The 26,794-nt window shown below is 35.3% G+C and overlaps 1 protein-coding gene across 1 annotated transcript; it reads left to right on the top strand.

The window, feature by feature from the left end:
- Positions 1-3,535: 3,535 nt before the first annotated feature.
- On the top strand, positions 3,536-10,185 carry LOC125675961 (heavy metal-binding protein HIP-like). The gene is made up of 3 exons (XM_048913821.2): positions 3,536-3,614; positions 9,391-9,554; positions 9,760-10,185. Coding segments are annotated over exons 1-3 (558 nt in total). The 5' UTR covers positions 3,536-3,612; the 3' UTR covers positions 10,152-10,185.
- Positions 10,186-26,794: the final 16,609 nt, after the last annotated feature.

Genomic DNA, 26,794 nt, shown 5'->3' with positions numbered 1-26,794 from the left:
TGAAAAGTCATAGGTTATAATGCTATTGATGTGGGGAAAATTCTGTGATTTCAAGTTTACTAAAAGTTCTTTAGAATTTTTTAGAATCCACATTTGATTAACACCACTTCTGGCCAAACTTCCACCAGAGTTCGTTTGCTCACAAACCAAACTCTTCCACTTAGGCATTATGGGATAGCGATTTCTTAGACCGTGTATACTGTGACGTCACTGTAGAATGACGAAAAAACATAACGTCAAACGTAAACAACTTTCAAAACAAGAACGTAAACATCAAGTTTATAACTTTACACAATAATTTTAACAGAGTCTCCCTACTTTTGATCATTTAATGTTTAAAATAAAATCCATACTTTTATATTAATGCTCTTAATATCAATATCTTCAAACTTTTAACTGCGAGCTACTTCTTTAGTGTAATTTGTCTGCGTGATAATCGCGGACTCACAATATACAAATCTGTATATTGTGGTGCGTCACATAGGAGAGGTCTATTCGTAGGTGACGTAATGAGGCCTCGACGGGGAGTTTGCACTTCTGGCATATGTAGTCGCACAGTAAGTTTGAAGTTTTTCCTTCACAGCTGTTAACATATAAACTTAAAATATGACAGAATGCTTATTCTTCTAATAACCAAACAACGAAACATTTCTTTATTTCTTTTAAAACTATAAATGTTATGATGCATGCTTAGCATCCAGACAGGCCTGTAGATGTGGGTGTTTCGTGTCAAGTACTTATGTATTATATGACATTTATCTATTATATATAAACAATAGAGAACATTCTAACCAAAAATAAATATTTCTCTTCCGTCTATAATTCGTATTCGGAATTTCGAATCTCGTATTTTGAATTTCGAATCTCGAATGAGCCTTCTGGGCTTTTGTAGGATATAAATGAATTTCTTCCTCGTGTAGAAAATCATTAATTATAAGTTTCAAAACTTTTATACCAGTTTTTTACAAACCATTTTTCACATCCATTCCAATATATCTATTATACCACACAGTGTTGTCAGGATAGTTATCTTTATAGAAAGTTTTGCCAACCGGTTATATTACATGGTGCATATGTAAAACAAATATCTTGTCAGAAAATATTTTTTTGAAAGAACACATTCATCAATAAATGCGTCAACAAAATCAAGTACTTTTTCAACAAAATCACTACCATCCATTTCTTCACAAATATCTAAGCAAGATTCAATTTCCTCTAATAACCCTTTTAACCATGACATTTTAAATACATATAGTTGTTGCATTGTGTAGCTGTACTCTGTAAATGACACTACTCAATTCTTAGTCATTTTTCGAAAACAAAGAAACATAATCATCATAGATTAAAAGCGAATTATTCTCATAAATCAGACAAATGCGAAATATGCACCACGAGTTCGTTCATTGTTTTTGATAATCAGAAGGTGGATCGTGGAGAAACAATGGTATCTGTTGCTGAAACTTATAACATTGGATAAAATGAATTTTGAACAATATAAATAATAGTAAGATTTATATGTTCAATAGATTGGACGACATAACAAACTTTTACCTAAACCAGACTTTTAACGATAAATGCAAAATATTCAATCAATTAATTAGTGTTGAAAGCTCAGCAGACTTTAACATCAAACCCATAGTTGCGGGACCAATATTTGAAACTCACAGAATAGGTTAGATATTACATGTATTTGTAAAATCTTGTATTCATAAAGATCACTATAACATCAGAGATACAGTATATTTCCAAAACACAATTCTTGTCAAAGTCAACACAGAACCAGTTTCATTTGATATGATGAACTTCTATTCTAACATTCCATCTGATCTAGGATTAGTCATCATAGATCATTGGATGTATAAATGTTCTAATATTTTGCAGGTTACATTTCCAAAATAATTTGTTTTAAAAAGTCTACAATTAATTCTAGACAGTTTTATGCATTTTACTAATACATGTACTTCTTATTGTATTAGAAAACTTATGATACAGAATACATCGTTGACAACACAGTTTCAATTTGAAAAGAAATAAATCAACATTGTTTAATTTGATGTAGAAAGCACAATGCTTTATTTTAACGCAAGCAATATTATATTTTTTTTCCCTTTTAAGAATGGAATTTACATGTTGTTAGCACATTTGACCATGGTATTACATTGTATTTAGTGTTATGGCTTTAATACAAATATTGAAAGCATCATAAGTCAATTTAGAGCTAGGATTTGAAATATTTTATGAAATATAAATGTCAATTCAATTATTTTCAATCCTTAAAATTTATAAATGTACACAGTGGTAGAAAGTGGGAACTCCAGTATATGCTGTTGCACGGTCAAATGTTATTCCTAAGGTGCGAGAGTGCACTTTGTGAAACGATGAAGACAGAACACAATTCCTATGTATAACTGTGTTCAGCTCCTACATAATCATTGTCTCGCAGTTTAACTAGGTCTCTATTCTAATGCTTTTTCGAAATGTGTATCGACAAAAGCAACTATTTTTATGGCAAATTCCTTGTACTGACAAAACATTCCAAAGTCTTTCTCCTCACACCTTCCTTTACAATAAAAGAAAGACAACGTCGGTACACATCTCTTCTTATTAACAGAAAGGTGAAGATAACGAACAGTGGTCAATCTCATAACTAAGCAATACAAAATTGATAGTTGAACAAACACGGACCCCTGGACACACCAGAGGTGGGATCAGATGCCTAGGAAAAGTAAGGATGTCCTACTCTTTTTATATGTAAGCCGTTAATGTGATACATGTAATTGTCTTGTTTGTTCAAGTTTATTGTTATTTCGGTTTTTAAACATTCCGGTTGAGCATCACTGAAGAGACATTATTTATCAAAACGCGCATCTGGTGCATCAAAATTGGTACCGTATCAGTTTTACATTAAATCTAATCCTTTTGTGAATTGGTTACCTCCTTTGTTCAACCTTCTCGTTCGAGATCGGATATGATGTCACATATTATTGAGCGTAAAATATTGAAAGTAAATATGAAATTGATCACTGTTCGTTATCTTCACCCTTCTTGCAGATCACAAGATTTCAATTTCGTCTTTTTCAAAGTAGAAAACCATGCAAAATGGTTCATTTAAATCACATTTAAAGCTACTTTGGCATACAAACAAAAAAGTGTGCTAAACAAAAGAATAGAGAGTTTAACAGCATGCTATATTTCCGTTTAGTTTTGAAAGAAAGCAAGTATTTAATTTACTTATAAATATAAACCAATACATCTTCATACATACTGTACAAGTACCTAACGATGGTACTCTTCTGTAATGACATCCCTGAAACATGGCAGTTTAGACTGCAGTAATTTAGTCATGGAGAAAAGAAGACAAGAAAAAAATGAAGATGTCCTTTATATTTACATCTACCCGTTTAATTTCCTGTTTGCGTGTCATCATCAACACAGCATGTATGTTGTATGTTGGATTCAATTACCAATCACTTTACTACTGTTACATTTTAATGGATCCTCAGGAATATATAACAGGGCTACTAAATGTCATGTCAAACAGCATACAGTCATCCCCTGTATATAGCTACAGTGTATAGTGTAAGACAATAGGCAGAAATATCGCTGTCCAACATGTAAGTATTGAAATTGCTATTTTCTTTGGTCGTTTCCTACATCCATAATATATTGCTTAATTTTAAATATTTCGAGTAGTAAATGATTTTGTTGAGCAATTAAATGCGACGAGCTTGAAAATATGTTGATGATCACCGTTTAACAATCAATTGGTGGGTAGGAATTACATTTCATTCCTTTAACATGTCGTTTCTTTGAGTACCATCAGTAGTTATGCAGGTAGAATTACAGAAGTGGATTACCCAGGTTTTGTTTTTCACGATGATGCATTACGTATACTACCAGTATATCATGAATAGGACATATCTCCCTGATATCTATCATTTTATTAGAAAAAATATTTTAACTGTAAACTTCATGTTTTAAATTTTCATTACTGAAACAAAACTACTGGACGCCATTTCATCAAACATCTTAACCAGTTACGTAAGCATAGTTTGGCGTAACTTTCTGACTAGACTAAAAGTCCGTTTCATCAAATGGTGTAAGATTAGAATTTACGCAAGTTTTCTACTAACTAGTAGAAACACTACGTCAGGTCGAACCCTTACGTAAGTACCCACGTAAGCAAAAATCATGGCCGACTGTTAGCTGTTTGTAAATATATATGGATTTTTTACCGACGATTTTTGCGTCGTGATCGATTTTTTCAAGACAGGATGATTTTAGACGTTTACAACGATAAATATGTAAGGCCATAAGGGTTACTTCCCTTTGAAAACTAGTAAATTTATGCCTTGTCTTTACTGTATGATTATTTTTCACAAGTGTCTATCTGTACCTGAATGATGAATATACAGTGTTATTTCCAAATCCCTTTGTAAAGTAGTTCATTCACTTTGTTGTATTATATGTAGACTATTTATAAATGTCTTCAAAACAACTTGGAACAAATGATTAGCGAGCCCGATTCAATTCGATCTCTGTCGTATGGTGGGTGGATTTACGGGAGTGTAATGTATATTTCATGAATAGTTATTTTAAAATCTATTATTTTCCATTGTATATCTTAAATCTTGAAAAAATATCCCGTCTTAAGAGATACATCATATAACTATATTATGTATTTATGAGGACGGGATTTTTTTTCAAGATTTTTAAAATATCAATAAGAAAGTTCTTCCAAATAAAAAAAAAGGTCTTCGTAACAGTTTGATACTTGACGAATTTCGGTGATAAGTGATGTGAGGATAATCCGTGCAGATATATATCTTATGTTATCAAATAAAGAAAAACATCTACATGTACATGTATATCAGGCACGAATCGGAGTGAATGGGATGGAGGGTCACCCTGTGTTGCTACTCCACTTTTTCTAACAATACAAATCAGTTTGACATGCTTGGTTTATACTGTTAACTATTGACTTTTTATAATCATGCTATTTATTCCGTTTATAAAAGCAAAAATCATTCATTCACATTTACGGAATAAATGATATAATTAAGTCCGTAGAATACATGCTAATTCGCTCCGTGGAGCGAATAACATGATTATGCCAAGAAGTCCACCGTAAAGGCAACATTCACTTTGTTGTATTATATGTAGGCTATTCATAATTCTCTTCAAAACTTGGAAGAAATCATTAGGGAGCCCGATTCAATTCGACCTCTGCCGTATGGTGGGTGGCTTTACGGGAGTGTAATGTATATTTCATGAACAGTTACTTTAATATCTACTATTTTCCAGTGTATCTCTTAAATCTTGAAAAAATATTCCGTCTTAAGAGATACATCATATAACTATATTATGATAATAAAGTTCTTCTAAATAAAAAGAAAAGGTCTTCGTAACAGTTTGATATTTGACGAATTTCGGTGATAAATGATGTGCAGGATAATCCGTGGAGATATATATTTTATTATCAAATAAAGAAAACCATCTACATGTACATGTATATCATGCCCGAATCGGAGTGAATGGGAGGGGGTTCACTCTGAGTTGCTACTCCACTTTTTTTAACAATACGATATTTTAAAATTTCGTACTGTAAGGGAATGAGAGGAATTTATAAATAAAAACTATTTAGTGAGGTATGATCATGAGCATTAATAGAAGACGTCTACCCCCCCCCCACCCCCCCACCCCCACACACACACATGATGTGTGTAGGAAAATGTTTTGAGGCACTTCTAATAGAAGACTTTAGCACCCCCATGATTGAAGAAAATGAAACCTGAGTGGAAGAAAAAAAATGTGGAAATAACTGCAAAATATTCCAACTCCACCCCACCTCGGAATTAGGATTTTGCAGATAGGACAAAACATTTTTTTGCGTTATAACGCAAGATAAAAAGATTATTTGAAAGGCCAACATCTAATTTATGTCCCAGCTGCACCCCCCCCCCCGTCACTTTGCAAACCGATGGTACGTGCCTGTATATAATCCCAAACTGTAAAATATACACATGGAGGAACTCGAAACACGACTATTTGTTCAAACACATTTAGGCCTATGAGTCTACATTAGTTATCCAATTAATGTAAAACTTATACGGTACCAATTTTGATGCACCAGATGCACATTTCGACAAATAATGTCTCTTCAGTGATGCTCAAGCGAAATGTTTGAAATCCGAAATAACTATGAAGTTTTAGAGCTAAATATAGCCAAAAACAGCGTGCCAAAAAAGTGGAGCCAAATTCGTCCAAGGATAAGAGCTATGCATGAGGGAGATAATCCTTAATTTTGAAATGAATTTCTAAATCTTATAACAGCAATTAAATATACATCCGTATATATATATATATATATATATATATATATATATATATATATATACCATGTAGATGTATCGTGTCGACCTACATGCACTTAAAATATAATAACCTTTGAAATCAGAGATGTAAAATATATACATAGGCCTATATAGATAAAAACAAATTTTGTTTATGGAGTGATATGTTTGGCCATCTCTGTCTCCTCCCAATTCTGCACGTGCATTTTCTTTGGTTCTTTTCATTCATTATTTTGGTCCAGAGGACAAGTGAAAAAAACCGAAAGTATGATGTACGCATGCTCAGGACGCGGTAACTAAGCACGTAAGCTTAGTTGAAAACTTAGTCGAATAGTAACGTACGCATGTATTTACGTCGTTTCGTGAAACGCGGTTTGCGCTAAACTAAGATCATACGTAACTAGCTTTACGTAGTCGGTGTAAGACTTAGTTAGTTGAAAATTTACACTTATTGATGAAACGGCGTCCTGATATGCAATTTAATTTCCAAATGCAGCCTGACATTCAATCGAATACTGTCTGATTTTGCCATACCAGTTGTTTTTTATATATTAATTTTGGCTTCGGATATGTCCGTTTGCCTGATCAAATGTGACTGTTTGAAAAGGGATGTTACCTCTTGTAGGTTTCTGCCCTTTTGCTCGTTTTGTCAAACTGTTTGTTTTTGTGTTTGCCCTACTTCACGTTTTGTAGTATGAGATTGATCACTGTTCGTTACCTTCACCTTTCATGATAATGATCACTGTTGGTAAGCATAGCTATCTCCTAAAATAATATTTTGGTCCAAGACTACCAATATGCTAGCAAAACTAGAAAAAAAAATATTCTCTGTAGTGAAAATGCAATGAGTTGATATCTCCTCAATTGATTTGGAAAACTCTTTTAATATGACGTCAGATATCTCGCGTATAGGTAAATTTGATATCAATACGGAATGTCGGAACCATTATTTATTTCGTTTCCGATTCCATCGGAGTTTTGATGTTTAGTATGTCGAACGGGATCACTTTTCTGCGTTAACGTGGGCATTTTTTCATAAACAGGCACATTTTACGATAAGATAAAGTGACTTCAGGCACTTAGCGACGCTTTTGAAAGTTGAGGAGCTCTCCGGATATCTAACGTAGAAAAGAGATACCGTTATATTTCAATGAAAAATATTAGTTAGCAAGAACGTCAACTTCCCACATTTATCTAGCAATATTCCATTATCACCTGCATATGGTGTTTATATATATCAACTGATTCGATATGCAAGAGCTTGTTCTGGGTATAGTCAGTTTTTAAATCGAGGTAAGCTACTGACAAACAAGTTGATGGTACAGGGATTTCAACAGTCTCGATTGAAGTCAGCATTTCGCAAATTTTATGGTCGTTATAACGATCTAGTTCATCAATACAACCTCGCATTGGGTCAAATGCTGTCTGACGTGTTTCATACCGATTGTTAAGCCGTTCTTGGCAAACTGATTTTGACTGTAGATAACTCCGTTTACCTGATCAGGATATGGGGCTCACGGCGGGTGTGACCGGTCAACGGGGGATGCTTACTCCTCCTAGGCACCTGATCCCACCTCTGGTGTGTCCAGGGTTCCGTGTTTGCCCAACTATCTAATTTGTATTGCTTGTAGGAGTTTTGAGATTGATCACTGTTCGTTATCTTCACCTTGCATCAAATCGACATATGAATGAAAGCTATTATTGTTAATAGACAAAACGTCGTCGATATATCTAAATGTCGAATTGAAGGCCACAGCGAGCGATTTTTTCTTCTCGCGTAGAAGTTTTTGAATGAATTCTGCTTCATGTGAATATAAAAACAGATCAGCTAGCAAAGGAGCACAATTCGTGCCCATGGGAATTCCAACAGACTGTTGATAGACCTGATCACCAAAGACCACGAATATTTCACCCCATGGGTATACCCATTACAATTCAAAACTTATACACACCTGTTATCAAGTTACAATTTTATACAATCTAAGTATTGCAAATGAAGTGGTGTAAACGTAGTATGTGTTATAGAATCTCCTGGAAAATCCAACTTCTACTTTGAGAGACATGAGAATCCTTATCATTACTTTGCTGTAGAGTAAATATTGTGTCAAAATCATATTAGATGATTGTATATCTAATTTGATAGCACGATATGATTTACATTTACTTATCATTTAATGTTTATTTGCCTTTGTATGCAAAATCAATTTCTTTTTTAAAGCATATCATATACCACATAAATACCAGAACGAAGTACATTTGGATATTTACAAAATCCAAATAGATAATTCTGTCACATTTGTTGCTTGAAACTCAGTCTGTGGGTTAATTGTTCTTAGGTAAATGATCTATCAGTGTAAATGATACACTATGCACATTCCAAGATACATTCTAGATGCGTCAAAGAGGTATATACTGTATGCGCCTTACATTTATTTAAATAAATCATGAAAAGAATGTAAAACTTATACGGTACCAATTTTGATGCACCAGATGCGCATTTCGACAAATAATGTATCTTCAGTGATGCACAACCGAAATGTTTGAAATCCGAAATCACAATAAAGTTTTAGAGCTATTATAGGGGAAAACAGCTTGCCAAAAAAGTTGAGTTAAATTTGTCTAAGGATAAGAGCTATGCGTGAGGGAGATAACTCTTAATTTTGAAATGAATTTCTAAATTTTGTAACCACAATTAAATATACATCCGTATTGTCAAGCTAGTAACGAAGTACTTAGCTACTGGGCTGTAGAGACCCTCGGGGACTAACAGTCCACCAGCAGAGGCCTCGCTCCAGGGGTCATAATGTAAAACTTATACGGTACCAATTCTGTTGCACCAGATGCGCATTTCGAATACTAATGTCTCCTCAGTGATGCTCAACCGAAATGTTTGAAATCCGAAATAACAATGATGTTTTAGAGCTATTATAGAGAAAAACAGTGTGCCAAAAAAGTGAAGTCAATTTCGTCTAAGGAGAAGAGGGAGATAATCCTTAATTTTGAAATGAATATCTTATGTTTCAATTCACTACCCCAGGGTTCCAATGATTATGCTTAGGGTGACATTGGTCTTGGTGGTTTTATTGACTGAACTGTACGCCAAAGAAACCGCACAGGGCTTCATCAGTAAATACAACAACTACAACACCGTCTGTCGAGGAATGGGATACGAAAGGAGAAGTTGCAAAGGGAGAGACCATGGTTTGTATCTGATTATTCTTAGAACAAATACTTTCGCATTTATATTTATTACCTATTTATGTATTGGTTTATTCGAATGTCTGACTGAAATATGCAATTGAACACGTATTTCTAACATAATTTAATGAATATTTTTCCTTTGAGGCATTCTATGTAATTTTGTAACTTAATGTTTTACACAGTTCGATATGTTTATAATAAACAGGACTCATTGCTTTCCATGCCCGAACTTCGTCCGCTATTCAGAATCCCGGTAGCTATGCTGTAGTTGTATTTGGGAAAGTAACTCTAAACTCTGGATCCGCCTATAACGGTAACACAGGAATATTCACAGCACCAACAGATGGCATCTACTCCTTCACATGGACTATTATGACAAAGCTCGGGTCACGTTTTAACACCGAGATTGTCATTAATAGAAATATAGTTGGTTACAATCATGCTGACGGTAAACATGGCAGTTCCCAGTACGAGTCTTCCTCAACAACAGCAGTGATTAGAATGAAGAAGAAGGACAAGGTCTGGATAAGGACGCATGGTTCGACCGGGGAATATGCATACATGGACTGGTCGTCATTCTCTGGGTTTCAATTGTAAATATAAAAATGTTTGGGAAAAATAAAGGAATCAAAAATATCTTCATATGTTTAAACTAATGCATTATACAAAGGCCTATATATCAATTAATGAAGTGGCGGGTGTAGAGGGGGTTACACTCCCTATTGTTGGATGACTCTTAACAACAGTCATTTTTCTTCTTTGGGCGGGAAGGTAGAAATTTGGGTCACAACCCCCATTTGAATATGTTCTAGCCGCTCCCTGTCATATACGTGTATGTGATGTTTATGATACAGCAATTTTTTTTTACAATAGTTAATAGCAATGTGTAGAACAGATATCTACGCTTTGTAGATCACACGAACATTTGATTTTTATGGTAAGAAATTATTTAATGTTTGGGTCTCGCAGTTGTGTCGATGATAAGATAATACTTTCAAAACTTTATGTACCATTTCTTGCAGCAGGAACAATATATTGTAAATTTCGCATCTACGTTTCAAACATTGTTCGATATTTCAATCAAAATACAATATAATATTATAGGTTTCATAGCGGATGTGACCGGTCAACAGGGGATGTCTTCTCTTCCTAGGCAACTTATTTTATCTCTGGTTTTTATCTCTGGTTTGTCCAAGGGTCCATGATGGTTCAACTCCCCATTTTAATGGGATGAAAAGGTGACGATAACCAAGAGTGATTAATTTCACAACTCGTATACGGAATACTAAATTATAGTAGGACAAACACCGATTTCTGTGGGAAATGTTGATACCACCAGTCGCGCTTCAGTTCGATAATATGTCAGGTTACATTCAAATAGGAATCGCCCGAAAGCTTACCTAAATCAATCCACGAATGGTTTTTCCGCAAACAAATCCAACTGACATCATTTATTTCCACACTAAATCGATGATTACCTCATTTTAATTGATACATCTTTTCCGATGTCAATAATCTGCAACGACTTTAGCGCATGCGTTGTCTCATTCTAGAGGCTTCCAGAGGAGTGAAATGTCTTATTTAGTTACTTATATTGAATCGTTCAAACATCGAATTATATCATCGTTTTTTCATCACAAGTATTGTATACCTGTGAATGCACTTATTCTTCTGAAAATATAAATAAACAAGAGGCACACAGGCCTTATCGGTCACATGAGTACTAATGAAAAGTATCACTACTCCCAAGGGCTACGAAATCTAGAAAAAAAAATCCTGTTCTGAATAGCTAAACTAAATTGTGATGTTTATCAACAATATAAAACAAGATGTAAAACTTTTACGGTCCCAATGTTGATGCCCAGATATATTCTTAAAACTTCAACGTCCTCAAAAGTGCTTACACTGATGCAAGGCTTTACATAATATGATATGACACTTCGCAACACATGCCAGCTTGCAAAATAACTGTTGATGACATGTGCAAAGTAAATGGATATGTTTGATACCGTATGCAGCCCAATGGATAACTCTGATCCAAACATAAAGATTGCCTTGAAATGATACACGATACAACATATGGGATGGAACAAGACTTACAAGTGGATGGAAAGGCCGCATTTTTTTGTGGGGGACAAGGGGATACATACAATTGTACCAAGCCAGTATGGGCACAATGGAGGCCGAGTGTAAGCACAAGTGCCTGATCCGAACGATTACCGCGTTCGTTCTGGACCAGTATAAGTGGGACCACCCTTCTCACTGTCTCCAGCACCACCTGGTTTTACATTTACCAGACGGTGGCCTCCCCTGCTTGAACGAATGTGTGACCAGCCCTGGCAGACCATGACCCACGATTGTTACATTATATGCACAACGACACACTTATTACTTTGAGCCACGCCCCCCGATTTGTATGCAGGGTGGGGAGACCACCAGGTTATGGGGCCACTTGATCCCAACCTACACTAAGGTATCCCCCAGTCCTCACCACAGGACATAGGAACTATGTCCCCCACCAACAATGTAATTGTACACCTAATTTTCAGCTACTGAAAATTCAATGGGTAGATATCAGATATGTTATTTAAAATAAATTGAATCCCAGATTCCAAGATGTTCAGAAAAATGTCGAGACTTGTTTTAGGCAAATGGGTACCACCATGCCTGAGCAGGGGAATTTCTGAAACAATGATAGTTGTGTCATGGTTAATATAACTGCCATTAACATCCTCGGTAATAAACTTTTTGATGGCCTTATTGACTTTGAGGCGTTTCTATTGATTGTGCCGCCTGCAGTAAGTGGGGCACCATGCTAATACAATCTGGGCAACATTGATGAAAAATAGTGTGATATTCGGAAGATGTACATTGTAGCGGTACAAACTAAACTGGATTTTGTGGACAAGCTCAATGCCTGTCAATGCATGTGTAGTAAGGTAGTTAGAGCCTACATGTATTAGCAAAATTGTAGTGGAGGTAGACGAAATAAATGGTCAGACACCACCATATCCAGAAGGTCCCAATGCATTCCCTTACGACCTAGTTTCTTGATTAAAACAGGTAAATTAAGGTTAATTCCCCCTGGTTGCTGGTTTGCTGCATGGTGTCCTGCCCAAAAAGGGATTGATGATCCAAGAATCCAAATTTAGTGGTTCCTACGGTGACGTTGGTATGGTAAGTATTGATGAACATAGAATTAAATTAGAGTTGTGTTCGGATGTAACTTAAATATGCAGCAGATCGCCATCTTCTTTTGGCCTTGATTTCAGAATCAGAAATGATAATTTTTGCTAATTCTGTTGCCATGCGTATTCTGAAGCTGTGGGAACTAAAATGACCTGGTACTCCTATGAATTGTAGTGATTTTTGGAGACTGGTATTTTGTTAAGGGCTTAGTGTTCAAGTGCACCAACAAGGGGCCTGTTGTGTATACTCGATCTCGAAAGCACAGAACTTTACTGATGGTCATAACTGGGTCAAGTGTAGAGTTACTTTGTGGAGTAATATCCACTTTGACAGAGCTGCCTATCTGGTCTGTTTTGGACTTTTGTATAGTAATTGGCAAAGACTATGATGTACACTAGTAATGCTTGGGCGCTTTATTGCCATTGTTTCAGAAACTGTTTACAAGCCGTAATTAGTTATGTTAAATGCCTCAGAAAATAAAGCAGACTCATATGCAGACCTACACCCATTGGGTAGGGGGTGGATAATTCGATAGAAAAGTTCGTAGGATATAGGAATACGGGTATCCTTGGTTACACCTGCCGACCCACGCAGTCCTTGAAGGGTTTTCGTGACAATGAACTGATTTGTTGTATCTTGAAGGCCATGTATTTTATGTTTAAAGGCGATGTCATTTAGATAAAGTGATACAGTTCTGTAAGACATGTTTTGCAATGAAGGTACCCAATGAAATGAAATAACTGTAACCGGGACTGGCCAAAACTGGTGGAAATTGAACCACGAGAGAAAATTGTGAAATTTGTTTAGTGCAGCCGAATATGCTTGCTGTGTTGATGGTGCTAAGGATCTGTGAAGAAGTCGATCTGCCTCCAGCTTTAGGTTTGCCAGATAACGTGTGGCATTGGAACTCGGAAAGAGTCTGCTTGGGGTGCCAGTTGCCTGAATCTGCCCCACTGTGAAAAAAATCCAAAAAGTAATGTCTCTAATGATGTCTTGATCAACCCAACTACTTGGTCAGGACCTATGCGCCCACTTGCCCACAAAGTAAATACCAAAACCTCCCTTTACCCCCCCCCCCCCCCGCCACCTGCACTGTCTGTAAACATTTGAATTGTTTTATCATATACCCAAGGCTGGAGCAAAATCACAGGAATGCCATTGTAAGACTGTAAAAAATTGCTACAGACCGCAAGGTCTGCTTTGATGGGTTTTGTTACCCTGATTCTGTGATGCTGTTTAGTGATGCCGAGAGTTGAATTGATGAGCGTCCTGGGGCAATGACCTTGCTAGCAAAGTTAAGTAGACCAATGAGATACTACATTTCAGGAAGCGAAACGTTTTTGGCATTGTAGAAGTAATGTAATGAAGACTTGAGTTGGTTTAATTTTTCGTTAGGGAGTCGCATGGTCATATTGATGGTATCTAGTTTGATGCCCAGAAATGAAAGAATGTGGGTAGGCTTCACGGTTTTTTAGGATAAGGCAGATGGTGTGTGAGTCGCGCATAATGTCTCCAACAATCTCAAACTCAATGGCGAGTATGTTAATTTAGGGCTTTTGGTCAATCCCAATTATGATTCTGATCCTAATGACGATACTAAAAATGTTTCTATGCAAGGGGGGCAAGTTAACTTTGTCATCAAAATGCAAACACAAGGTCATAAGAGATATACTGTCAAAGCTAATAACAACATCGTCTTTGTTTGTAAGGCTCGTTATTACAACTATATTTTTAACGAGCTTGGCATTAATTCCACTTTTAGTAATCGTGCTTACACTGCCCTCTCAGGAGATAAAATTCTTGAAATTCATGCTTCAGTTTTAGATACATTTAATATCTCAGTCAATGGGTTGGATGAATATGAGTTACCGTACCTATAGTGCATACATTGCTGGATCCAGTAAGTGCTCTACCAAGCCCCTATCTTTGCTTCTTACGAAAATATTAACAGCTGTGAAGAAGAAACTTCAAACTTATTGTGCAATTACATATTCTAGAAGTGATGTTAAATGTGGATTCTAAAGAATTCTACAGAACTTTTAGTAAACTTGAAATCGCAATTTTTTTCCTCAAATTAACAACATCAAAACGTACGACCTTTCAATATGTCACACAACCATTCCTCACGATATATTAAAGATTAGACTTTTTGTTATCATGGGCAGTTGCTTCTTTAAAAAAGGGGAAACGGAAATATTTATATCTAGAGATCAGTCATCCAAAAAAAGTTTGTTAAACACAACTCTGATTCCACGCCCAAATATTCTGAAGTTGAAGTAAAAAAAATCAGCTAGAGTTCCTCATTCACAATATCTCCGTAGCCTTTGGTGATCAGGTCTTCAAACAGTATGTTGGAATTCCCATGGGCACTAATTGGGCTCCTTTCTTAGCTCACCTGTTTTTATATTCATATGAAGCAGAATTTATTCAAAAAATTCTATTTGAGAAGAAAACATCTCTAGCTATGGCCTTCAAATCAATAGTTAGATATATCGACAACGTTTTGTCTATTAGAAATAATAACTTTCATTCATGAAAGGTGATGATAACGAAGAGTGATCAATCTCATAACTCCTATAAGCAATACAAAATAGATAGCTGGGCAAACAGGGATCACTGGGCACACCAGAGGTGGGATCAGGTGCCTATGAGGAGTAAGCATCCCCTGTCGACCGGTCACACCCGCCGTGAGCCCTATATCCTGATCAGGTAATATGACGTTTTGTTAGATCTAATGTCACTATATAATATTGTCCGCCGTAGGTACGACTCACTAATACCGCATTAGCAGAGTAACCAGTCTTGAAAACAAATGGTCCCATGTTAAAATATTATACTTGTCAGTATTTTGTTTTTTATTCAATTACGTAATATACACACTTTCTTCTTTTTAAAGTTATTTCATATACACAGGTTTTAAAAACTATTTTATATACACATAATTATTTGTTTTAGTGGTAGCCATCTACTTCCTGACAAATCAGAATACATTTTAAAGAGATATTTATATACATAAGCACATCAAAGAAAATATTCAGGGTCTGTATTTTTCGAAAAATTCTATTTCACTGTTAAACAATTCATGATGTAAATCTTCATATTGATCAATAACACTAAGTGCCCACTTGAGTCTTATTGACATGTTTGTTAGATATCTATATGTATATCTAAAGACTGCTTCAATTTGACATAATCCTGAGGATTGGTCAATGCTTGGGTTTTTTAATGTATTTTTCTAATATTTACATTTTCAACTTATTCTCCTACATAACACTATTACAAGCAATACATATTTATCACTGTATAAATCAACTACAGGGTTAACAGAGGTCACGACTGTGCGTATGAACATTTGTTAAAAGTAGGTAACAGGTACTACTTTTATGACGGCAATATACATCTAGTATTCGCTCTCACTTACTGCAGAAGTATATCAATAGAAGAAATCAACATCAAAAATGTATTTATGGTTTTATTTACATTCCAAGGATTTGACTTTCATCAATAATTGATAAAAGCATTTCTGTGAACAATGTCTTACTCATGTATGTCTGAAATTTCGCCTGCTACAACTTCACCCTGGTCATTGGTGATGCGGAATTGTACCTACTGCTAGACGATGGCAATAGGCTTCAGTAAAAAGGTCCTTCACAGGATGTATGGCCGATAAGTCGTCAAACTGCATTAAGACATACACACCGCACGGCCTCCGTACCACAGCAGCCATAATGTGATTGATGTCGGTTTCTAAGTTTATGTTGGGACATCGAAGCGAGGCGTCGTTAAAAACCTATTACAGAATTTGATCGAGAGGGGGGTCCAGTGAGCTCATGTTTGTCAACAATTACATATCCAAATCCAAATCGTCCCTTACCTTCGTGCACCTCCAAATTCTCTGCAATGTTCAGTTCTTTCCGGCGATTCATCTGAGCTGCGTCCGTTGTCCTGTCTATTAATGATTTGCCTACCCCTGACGACTGCAGCCCTGTTCTTCATGTTCCTCTACCCCAGTCTTCTTTTAACTCCACAGAATATCTTTCAAAGTTGGATTTTAACGTCTTCACTTTTCAAAAGAGAACGCGCATCACAACTGCAAGTGTAACCTTGCACATCCCCGTTTAAATCATAACCCCCCTTAATATTGTCGTCATTTTGAACATATATATACATATATGACTCTTCGTTGTCGAGTTCAAAATTTTGAAATGTATGGAAACGTGTTAACTTAATTCAGCAATGTTACCGATGAAAATTGTAAATATGAGTAATAAGGTATCAGTTTAAAATATTGAACCTATTTCAGTACCGTACTCATGCAAGGTGAAGATAACGAACAGTGATCAATCTCATAACTCCTATAAGCAATACAAAATAGATAGTTGGGCAAACACGGACCCCTGGACACACCAGAGGTGGGATCATAAGCCTAGGAGGAGTAAGCATCCCCATCATACATTTTAAAAATATTTATTGGAATATAAATATGGGTTGGTACGTGATCAATTTGTTCACATCACCAACTCGTATTTATATCACGATAAATATCTTAAAATGATACCTTATTTCTTTAATAATAATAAAAAAGATAATCACAAAGATATTCGTGTAATTTATTTAGGTAATGTATATTTCTTTAAAGTTTTCATACCAGCATCATAGGAGTGTCCATACCATCATGCATGCATTGAAAACTTCTGAGGTAAATGAATAAATGTAACACACAAAATAAACATATGAAAACAAAAGTGCGGTCCATCTATCCTTCTGTATTTACTAAACCAGAAGTGATAAAAGAATTAGATAGGTTATATGAGGAATATGTTCTGGTTCCAGCTGACAAAGCTTGTAACAACATTGTCTTTGTTTGTAAGGCTCATTATTACAACTGCATTTTAAACTTGTGGTAATCGTACCTATACTCCAAATGCCATTTCAAAACACGAAATTCGTCAAAATCATGCTTCAGTTTTGGGTACATTTAATGTCCCAGTCAGTAGATTGGATGACTATGAGTTACCGTACCTATACTGGATTCCTAAACTTCATAAAAACCCTTACAAGCAACGATACATTGTTGGATCCAGTAAGTGCTCTATCAAACGCCTATCTTTGCTCCTCACGAAAATATTAACAGCTGTGAGGGAGAAAATTCAAACGTAGTGATGTAAATCAAATGTGGATTCTAGAAAATTCTAAAGAACTTTTAGTAAACTTGAAATCGCAAAAAGTTTCTCAATTCAACAACATCAACACGTCTGACCTTTTAACACTTTACAGGAGCATTTCTCACTATAGATTAAAGATTAAACTGTTTGACACCATAGACAGTTGCTTCTTCAACAGAACTGGAAAACAGAAATATTCTTATCTAGTGATCAGTCATCCAAAAATTACTTTGTTAAACGCCACTCTAATCCCACGCACAGGTACTCTGAAGTTGAAATAAAAAAAAATATGCTGAAATTCCTCATTGACAATATATCTGTGGTGTTTAGTGATTAGGTCTTCCTACGGTCTGTTAGAATGCCCATGGGCAGGAATTGTGTCCCTTTCTTAGCTGACCTGTTTTTATGTTCCTATGAAGTAGAATTTATTTAAAAACTTTTACATGAGAAGAAAAAAAAATCGTCCACTGACTTTCAATTCGACCTTTAGAGTTATCAACGACGTATCATCTATTAACAGTGATAATTTTCAATCATATGTCGATTCCATATATCCCATTAAACTCGAAATAAAAGACACCACAGAGTCCTCCACTTCTGCTTCATACTTAGATATTTTATTGAAAGTAGATATCAATGGCAAACTATCAAATTAACTTTATGATAAATGGGATGACTTCAGCTTCTCCATCATCAACTTCCCATATTCATGTAGCAATATTCCATTATCACCTGCATATGGTGTTTATATTTCCCTACTGATTCCATACGCAAGGGTTTGTTCTGCTTATAGTCAGTTTTTAAATCGAAGCAAGCTACTGACAAACAAGTTGATGGTACAGGGGTTCCATTAGTCTCATTTAATGTCGGCATTTCGCAAATTGTAAGGTCTTTATAACAATCTAGTTTGCCAGTACAACCTATTATTGGATCGAATGTAGTCTGACGTGATTTATACCGATTGTTAGGCCATTCTTGGCACACTGATTTAAACTATGGATAACTCCGTTTGTGTCACACTTATTCAGCATTGCACGGGATTTGCCATTATTTTCAATAAAGACGCCAAAATACCTGTTTATGGTAATGTTTACTTTCTCGCTAAAGCGGAATAATCGCGTTTTAGCGAGAGTATCTTGCTATAGGGGAAGTGTTCCCAAACTGTTCAATATTGAACAGCATTTTAATCAAATTATTATTGTGATGAAATAGATGCTTACTAGTTTTGCTTCGCCCCTTGGGTCCCCACCAGGGCTTTGCCCTTGACCCACCGGGGGCCTCAAGGCGGCCTTCAGCCCCCTGCCTCATAAAGTGGCGCCACCCCCCTGCAACCGCAATTCTTGGATCCGTCCCTGTCTTGAACCAGAAAATAGTGATATTGAGATATTACAACAAGGACAAATGGTCTTTAACATTTCAGTATTTTAAAAACAAATCAAGAATGATATTTTAGATGCAATGTAACATGTTAACTAACATTTATAATTACTTAAAACAATTACGGATATTTTTTAAATTAAATGACTTTCACAACTCAAACATGTCTAGTTAACTAATATATACGGTGTGACCGTTGGAACGAGCGAAGCATGATGTGGTCATTGGCGTGTCCCAAGTGATAGTCATAATTCTGTTCAGTACGGTAAATTACAATTCATTTAAAAATATGTATTATTTATAAAATTCCCTTTGCGCTAAACGCCCAGTATCAAAGGGGGATAACTATGAGGATAATTACAGGATCCGCCTATTCCTTTAACGCGTGGAATATAGCACCAGCCGACGTAAACCGTGCATAGTGACGTGAGATGTACATAGCTTCGACTTTTTTCTTCGTCTTTCAAACCAAACAATTATAAACAATAATTCATTTCAAAATATATATTATTTATGAAATTTTTCTTGCACTAAACGCACAATAACATCTAAATATCAAAGGGGGATATATGAGGATAACAGTTCTACAGGATCCGCCTATTCATTTAAAGCGGGGAATATAACGCCAGCCGACGTAAATCATGCATTGTGGCGTCACATTTAGCCTCGACATTTTTCTCTTTCAAATCAAACAATTATAAACAACAATACACCCCGTTTGCAATTTTTAAAAGACAGTTTAAACAAAACAAAATTAACCAATAAATTCAAAGTGGTAACAAGTAAGCGTAAATATATCGTATATTTTTATTTAAAGAAACTCATGAACTCGTTCATCTATTTAGTCGTATTACTGTTTTTCTATTTGATGATTGGCTAAAAACTGTAACAATAATAATCATACCATTCATTTTTAACAAACTGGGTGTTTGAATTACAAATTGCACGTTAGTCTTATATTTTTGGCATTCAAAATTTAAAACACGAATAACTGTAGAAGCAACTAATGAACAAAGCATAATGGCGGCGCCCATATGGATCAATCTCTCACCAGAGGGCGTATTACGCTGCGCTACAACACCTCTGTCAATGTCTAAATGTCAAGATTCTTGGCAAAACTTTCCTATACCTATAGCATCATGGATAATAATTTTAAAGGTAACACGTATGTAAAAGAAAAAAGTCAAATTCAGCAAAAGAAAAAGAGATAATCTCTATATACGTTCACTGAAATTTTCGTGATCCATATGGGCGCCGCCATTTATTTTTTCATTACCTGCTTCAACAGTTATTCGTGTTTTATTTTGAATGCCAATAATAGAAGACTCTGACTTGCAGTTCGTAATTTAAACACCCAGTTTGTTCAAAGTGAATAAAAAAAAGATTGTATAATTATCATTATAACAGGTTTTAGCAAATAATTACATATAAAACCGTAATACGACTAAATAGATGAACGAGTGCATGAGTTTCTTTGCATAAATTGCATACGATAAAATTACGGTTACATTTTACCATTTTGAATTTATTCGTTTAATTTTATAACGGCCTTTTTCATTGCATACGGAATGTATTATTGTTGTTTATAATTGTTTGCTTTGAAAAAGAAATCAAAGTACTTAAAGTACTCGTGGGAGTTGAACATTGTGGAAATTCAGTTAGAACAGACAGCACTGGAAGGGGAGGGGAATAAATGACTGAATATTATCATGATTTTAGATACAAATCAACTGTTGTTGTTTTTCAAAGCGTTACAACAGCAAACATGGATAATGGAAGGCCCATGGACCACAACGATCCTCGAGTAACTGAAGTCGTGTTGTTGTTTTCTAGAATTTCACCCCTTTATATTCTCATGAAAATGTGACCACATATTATGGCCCAAACATTCAAATCAATATGGTTATCAATGCCTTGCAGTTATGAAGAAGTTTTTCCCCTGTATATATACATTCAAGTTTAATCCTAGTTATAGCTAATTCTAAGGAGATTCATTACTTGAAAAGGTAGTCCAATATGCTAAACTGTCACCTGAGTATACTACAGTCCTGTAGAGGATCAATGGAATGGAAAATAATTGTATAATAACTCAAAATAAATGAAATGCAAAAAAATTAAAAATTGTCGGGCATCGGAAATGCACAAGCTGAGTTGCGCAAGGAATGGGCATAGAGGGAAACGGCAGAAAAGTTTTCAAGAATTGTCAAGCAGGGAGCAAAATTTTGCGTACATAAATTTCAGCCGACTTAAATCCTTTGTGACCTTGACCTTTAACCCTTGACCAAAGTCAATAGGCTTCTTTGTCTCATCAAGGGCGATAATCCATCTAAGTTTGATTGAGATCCTATAATTTGTTAAAAAATTATAGTGCCGAAAACAAAATTTTCTCCAAATTTCAGTCTATTTATAGCCAGTGACCTTGACCTTTGACCTAGTGACCCCAGAATCGATAGGCTTCCTCATCTTACTGAGGGTGACAATCCATCTAAGTTTGAATGAGATCATATAATTTGCTCAAGAGCTATGGTGCGGAAATGAAATGTTGATGCGTGCCCGCCTGCCCGCCCAAAGGCACTTCATCAGATCATAAGCCGAGTTCGACTTCATCGCAACTCCGCTAAAAATGAAACACTAGTCAAATAATGTTATTTATTGCCAAGGTATTTGGGATATTATACTGTGGCTCAAACAGGGGGTGAATGAACCTGACAGTATGGAAAGCATATAGTGGAATCAGACTTGTGATGCTGGAAATCTATAGTGATTAATAAACTATACATGTACAAGATCCATAACTATTTTTTTTTTTCAGTTTGTGAGGGAGAATCCTCATGTCTCTTTCATCAGTAGACAAATAAACAATGTGTTTTGACCAGAGCAATTTCCAATCCTTTTTGCAGCATAAATTCAACATTGTGGCAACTGGGTTAAACTTTGATAGTGAAGTAATACATGGCAGCACCTTATCCCATGCTCTTAAAATTTCTGTTTGACACACACTCATGACATCCACTCAAACATTAGAGAGTGCAGCAAAATCCCATTGTAATAGGGGATTCAAAATGGATAACTGGTACAAAATATGGTACATACTATTCAAAAAGGATAATGAATTTGACATATTGATGTCTTGGAAAAGGAAATTCTGACATCGGGGCTCTAAGCGTTTTCAAACATTGTCATTTGATAAAAGTGTTCTTCATTTTTAAAAATAGAGATTAATATGTCTTTACATACATAGGTGAGAAAGTTTCCATTATTCCTAGTCGAGACATACCATGTATGCGCAAAAAATTCATAAACAAATATCACACTACTCACGTAGAAAATGTGGACCTTACCGTCATCAAGCGCAGCGAAACACGCCATTTCGAGATTATAGTCGACGAAAGCTCGGTAACAGTAATGAATAAGGTACACTCATTTTGTATCTATTTTGTGACTTTCTTTATTAAAAGGAACAGTTCTCTAATGTGTAACGTGCAATTACTACGTAATTCAATAACTTGAAGCATGAAGCAGTTTCACTTTGCCACCGGATATAAGAAATTTTATTTCGTATTCCGATCCCAATCGAAAGTTGTTGACTGGGAATGACGTGTTTTAATTCAATCTACATGTAACATCAAGCATCTTTTATATCACATTAAAAAAAATCCCAAATATATACACATACACAATGTTGTAGAGTTATTTCTTGTAAATTTTCTGAGGTTTCGCACCATATTCGATATTTCGCGCCACGGTGTCAATAGGGCTTGTGTGCAGTTGTCGTTCGTTTCCCTATCAATGTTTATAGGTGACGCTGCGCTACAAACGACAATTTTCAACCTTATCTTTTATTTTTCTATGTCTATCAGTATCAATTTGATCGAAATCTTGTATTCAAATTGATTTGAATACAATATCATTGCATTTATTTACATGTCAATTATCAAAATTAGATTAATTCAGAAAAGTTACATGGATTATTTAATGGCGGATGTTTATAAAAGTTTATGTTGATTTACCTAGGAGTAAATCAGCTGACACAGAACCCCCACTGACGACCACTATACAAATCAATACAAATTACTGCGCAGAAAAGTGCGTGATGACCCAGGGAGATTGAACATAGTTCAACTCCCAAAAAAGTCGAGGCTAAATGTGACGTCACAATGCACAGTTGACGTCGCCTTGCGTTTTATTTCCCGCGTTCAATGAATAGGCGGATCCTGTAAAACTGTTGTCCCCATATAAAACACTTGAATATTGAGATCTTATTGGGTTTTTAGCGCAAGGAAATTTCATTAGAATATATATTTTTAAATGTATCATAATCTACCGTACTTAACGGAATTATGATTACCACTTGGGACACTCCAATGACCATTACATGCTTCGCTCGGTCCAACGGTCACACCGTGTACATATTAAGTTTAAGTTTTATGCTTTAAATCTTAAAGTAGGTTCACAAAAACAACGAATTCCATGATTATACTAGTATTATTGAATGAATGAATATTTATATAAACTTTCTAATTCGCTCAGGTGTCTCATATTTACCATCTTCTGATTTTAAAAATTTCAGAGAAGTGTTTGATTTGCTCAGATATTATCATTACAGTTCGATATGCTAAGTTAGTTTTTGTACATTTTGATATAACTTTTTAGACGTTGACAGAGGTATTAGTGGAGCGTAGCGGGAACTATAACTCTGGGTAGAGATTGCCATATGGATCACAGAATTTTCAGTTAACGTATGTAGAGATTATCTGTATTCATTGGCAGAATTTCTCATTTTTTATTTTACGTATACGTGTTACACACTTTTCAAGTCTCTGGTTGAATTATCATGATTATGAGTTAATATTTAATATGTTTTACGGCGTGACCGTGTTTGAGGGCGAAGCAAAAGTTTTGGCATTAGTATCTATATCCAAAACAGGACAAAAACAACTCGAAGTTAGCACGCGGACGGAGCTGTATTAAAGCATCCTGGACATTTGATCCGCCTATATATTGAACGCGGGAAATATAACGCAATTGATGTCAACAGTACATTGTGACGTCATATTCAGCGTCGTTATTTAGCAAATTTACAAGCATAGCGTTTGAACCACAGCAAAAAATATGGCGTTAATCGTGGAGTGATTATATATGATTAAGAAAATAAGATTTACATGCCTTTACGGATTTTATGTAACATCTCAGAACGACGTGAACTAGGGTAGACGAGATTCAAAATGGAGGAATACATGTCCACGCGCCAATATTCGAATCGATGCCATTGGTACCAAACTTTTCAAGTTCCATAGGTATGGTTTAATTTTTCATTATTTTCCTATATTTTCCTTTTAAACATGTATACACGTGTTACCTATAGGGAGAGCTCCGCTCTCACGGCCCTTCGGGCTGTGAGAGGGCTTCGCCCTCTATTAGCGGGAAGGGGTGAAAATCCAAACATGAACATGCAAAGTTTTCTCAGACTCAGTTTTGATTTTTTTACTAACACCAATCTCTAGATAAACTGAAGTTGCACTCTGCTCTTTAAAAAAGGACTGCAATACATGGACCAAAGGCATGTGTTTCTAACAGCGACTCAATATTTTTAGGTGAAATAAAACTGCTTTAAAAGAGTCTTTTTTAATCAATCTTGAAACATGCAAATATTTCATTTTAAATCTCATTTCCTAGAGCTGTAATGATATGCCTAATAGATATGCAATATTTATAGCTTTTAACCTACCCCAGAATGAAATGTCATCCTTGTTATAATTTGAACCTTAAAGGGACTAATTCACGATTTTCCCTAAAATTTTCTTTTTCACTTTCAATGATCAAAATCTTCTGTCTAATGTGTTTAAAAGAGTTCACATAAAAATTAAGGTTATACATTATCACAGAAGCTCATTTTAGAAGGTTTTGTAAATAAAGATTGCGATATATATGCTATTGTTTACGAAATTTTTAAAAGAAATGGATATCGATCTAAATTTATTATATCTTTCACATTTCAAGCATTTTGGGGGCAAAATGTGTCAATTAAAAGTTCAAATTTGAGATTATGCAAAATTAAAATGTTTTATATTACAAAATCAATATTTCACTTGTTTGTTTGTATACATAAAAAGACCCGAGTCTTTGTTTACATAACACAGATTTATAAGGCTAAAATATTGCTATTATTCTTGCATTCAGAAGGACAAAATTTTGGCTGTCAGCATTAAATGAGTTATATTTTTAATGTTTACCATAAAAAAGGAAAAATATTTTTATCAAAAAATCGTGAACCAGTCCCTTTACAGGGACTGGTTCACAATTTTTGACATTTTTTTTAGGTCACCTGAGTAAATTAAGGTGACCTAGGCTATTGCATCTGATTGTCTTCCATCGTCATGCGTCGTCCAATTGTTTTTGAATTTGGTATTAAGTATCTTTGAGACAAGGGGGACATAAATTACAAATTTCAGGACTCTGCACCCCTGGGACCCTAGGGGTGGGGCAAAATTGACCAATTTTTAAAAAATCTTCTCTGCAACCACACATGTGTAAAGAAAACTAAATGCACAGTGATGTAGAGCAGGAAGGCCTCTACCAAAATTGTAAATTTCATGATCCGCGGGTTAGGAGCTCTGACCCAAGGGCGGGGCCAAACTTAGTATATATATAGTGTTAATGTGTAAAACACTTAATAACATCTTCTTTAGTGCTATTGATACTAAATTGAAACTAAATGGATATTTAGAAAGAGCAGGTATAGTCATCTAGGGCTGAAACGATTCACTGAAATATTGATACTGTTCAATATAAATGCTCGATTCAATGTTCGATTCATTGCCTGCCGCCTACCCGTATATACTTGCCTATAGGTCGGTTCGCCTGTAAGTCGGTTGTATATTTTGTAGGCCATTTTGGAGGGATTTGCCATTGACCCGCTTATAAGTCGGTATATAACTTTTTTTCAAGAATCGGTTGACAATTTCAAATCAATGCGCTAACGTTTTCACCCCTGTTTCAAATAATATTTTTGTGAAATGTGCTGATATTTATTCATTTTCTCAACAAATCAATTTCAATAATATAAAATCATTAAAATATGTAAATACTTGTACTTTATGTATAGAATACATGAATAATATAATATGTCCAGTCAGTGTTAATCACAGTAATCGTTGGAGTACGAAGTTTTTTAAAAAATATTATATATTACGCTGTCCAGAGAAATGCTAATCTTTATAGGACTTGCCTATAAGTCGGATGTAGAGTTTTGGACAAATTTTTAACTCCCAAAAATAGGCGAGTATATACGGTAGATTTTTGGTTCGATACGTTTGATACATATACGTTTAATACAAACTGGTTCAGTGTCTGTGAAATACATCAGACTCGGCCTGTACTTATTATTTTTACGTGCATGAGAGACAAAATAGTGCCGAATAGAGTTCAAAACGTTGTTTGCCTTGAGATTGCATGGTGAAAATAAATTAATGAATTTTATCAGTTTAAACTACATGTATCTTACCATTT

The sequence above is a fragment of the Ostrea edulis genome, chromosome 3 (assembly GCF_947568905.1).
Source record: "Ostrea edulis chromosome 3, xbOstEdul1.1, whole genome shotgun sequence".
In the NCBI taxonomy this organism is placed as follows: domain Eukaryota; kingdom Metazoa; phylum Mollusca; class Bivalvia; order Ostreida; family Ostreidae; genus Ostrea; species Ostrea edulis.
The sequence above is the reverse complement of the archived record's forward strand: the minus strand, read 5'-3'. Positions and strand labels throughout refer to the sequence as shown.

Excerpts from the sequence above, each read along its gene's own strand:
- LOC125675961 (XM_048913821.2), top strand. Across the intron at positions 9,555-9,759 it reads TTGCAAAGGGAGAGACCATG|GACTCATTGCTTTCCATGCC; the intron begins GTTTGTATCTGA and ends TATAATAAACAG.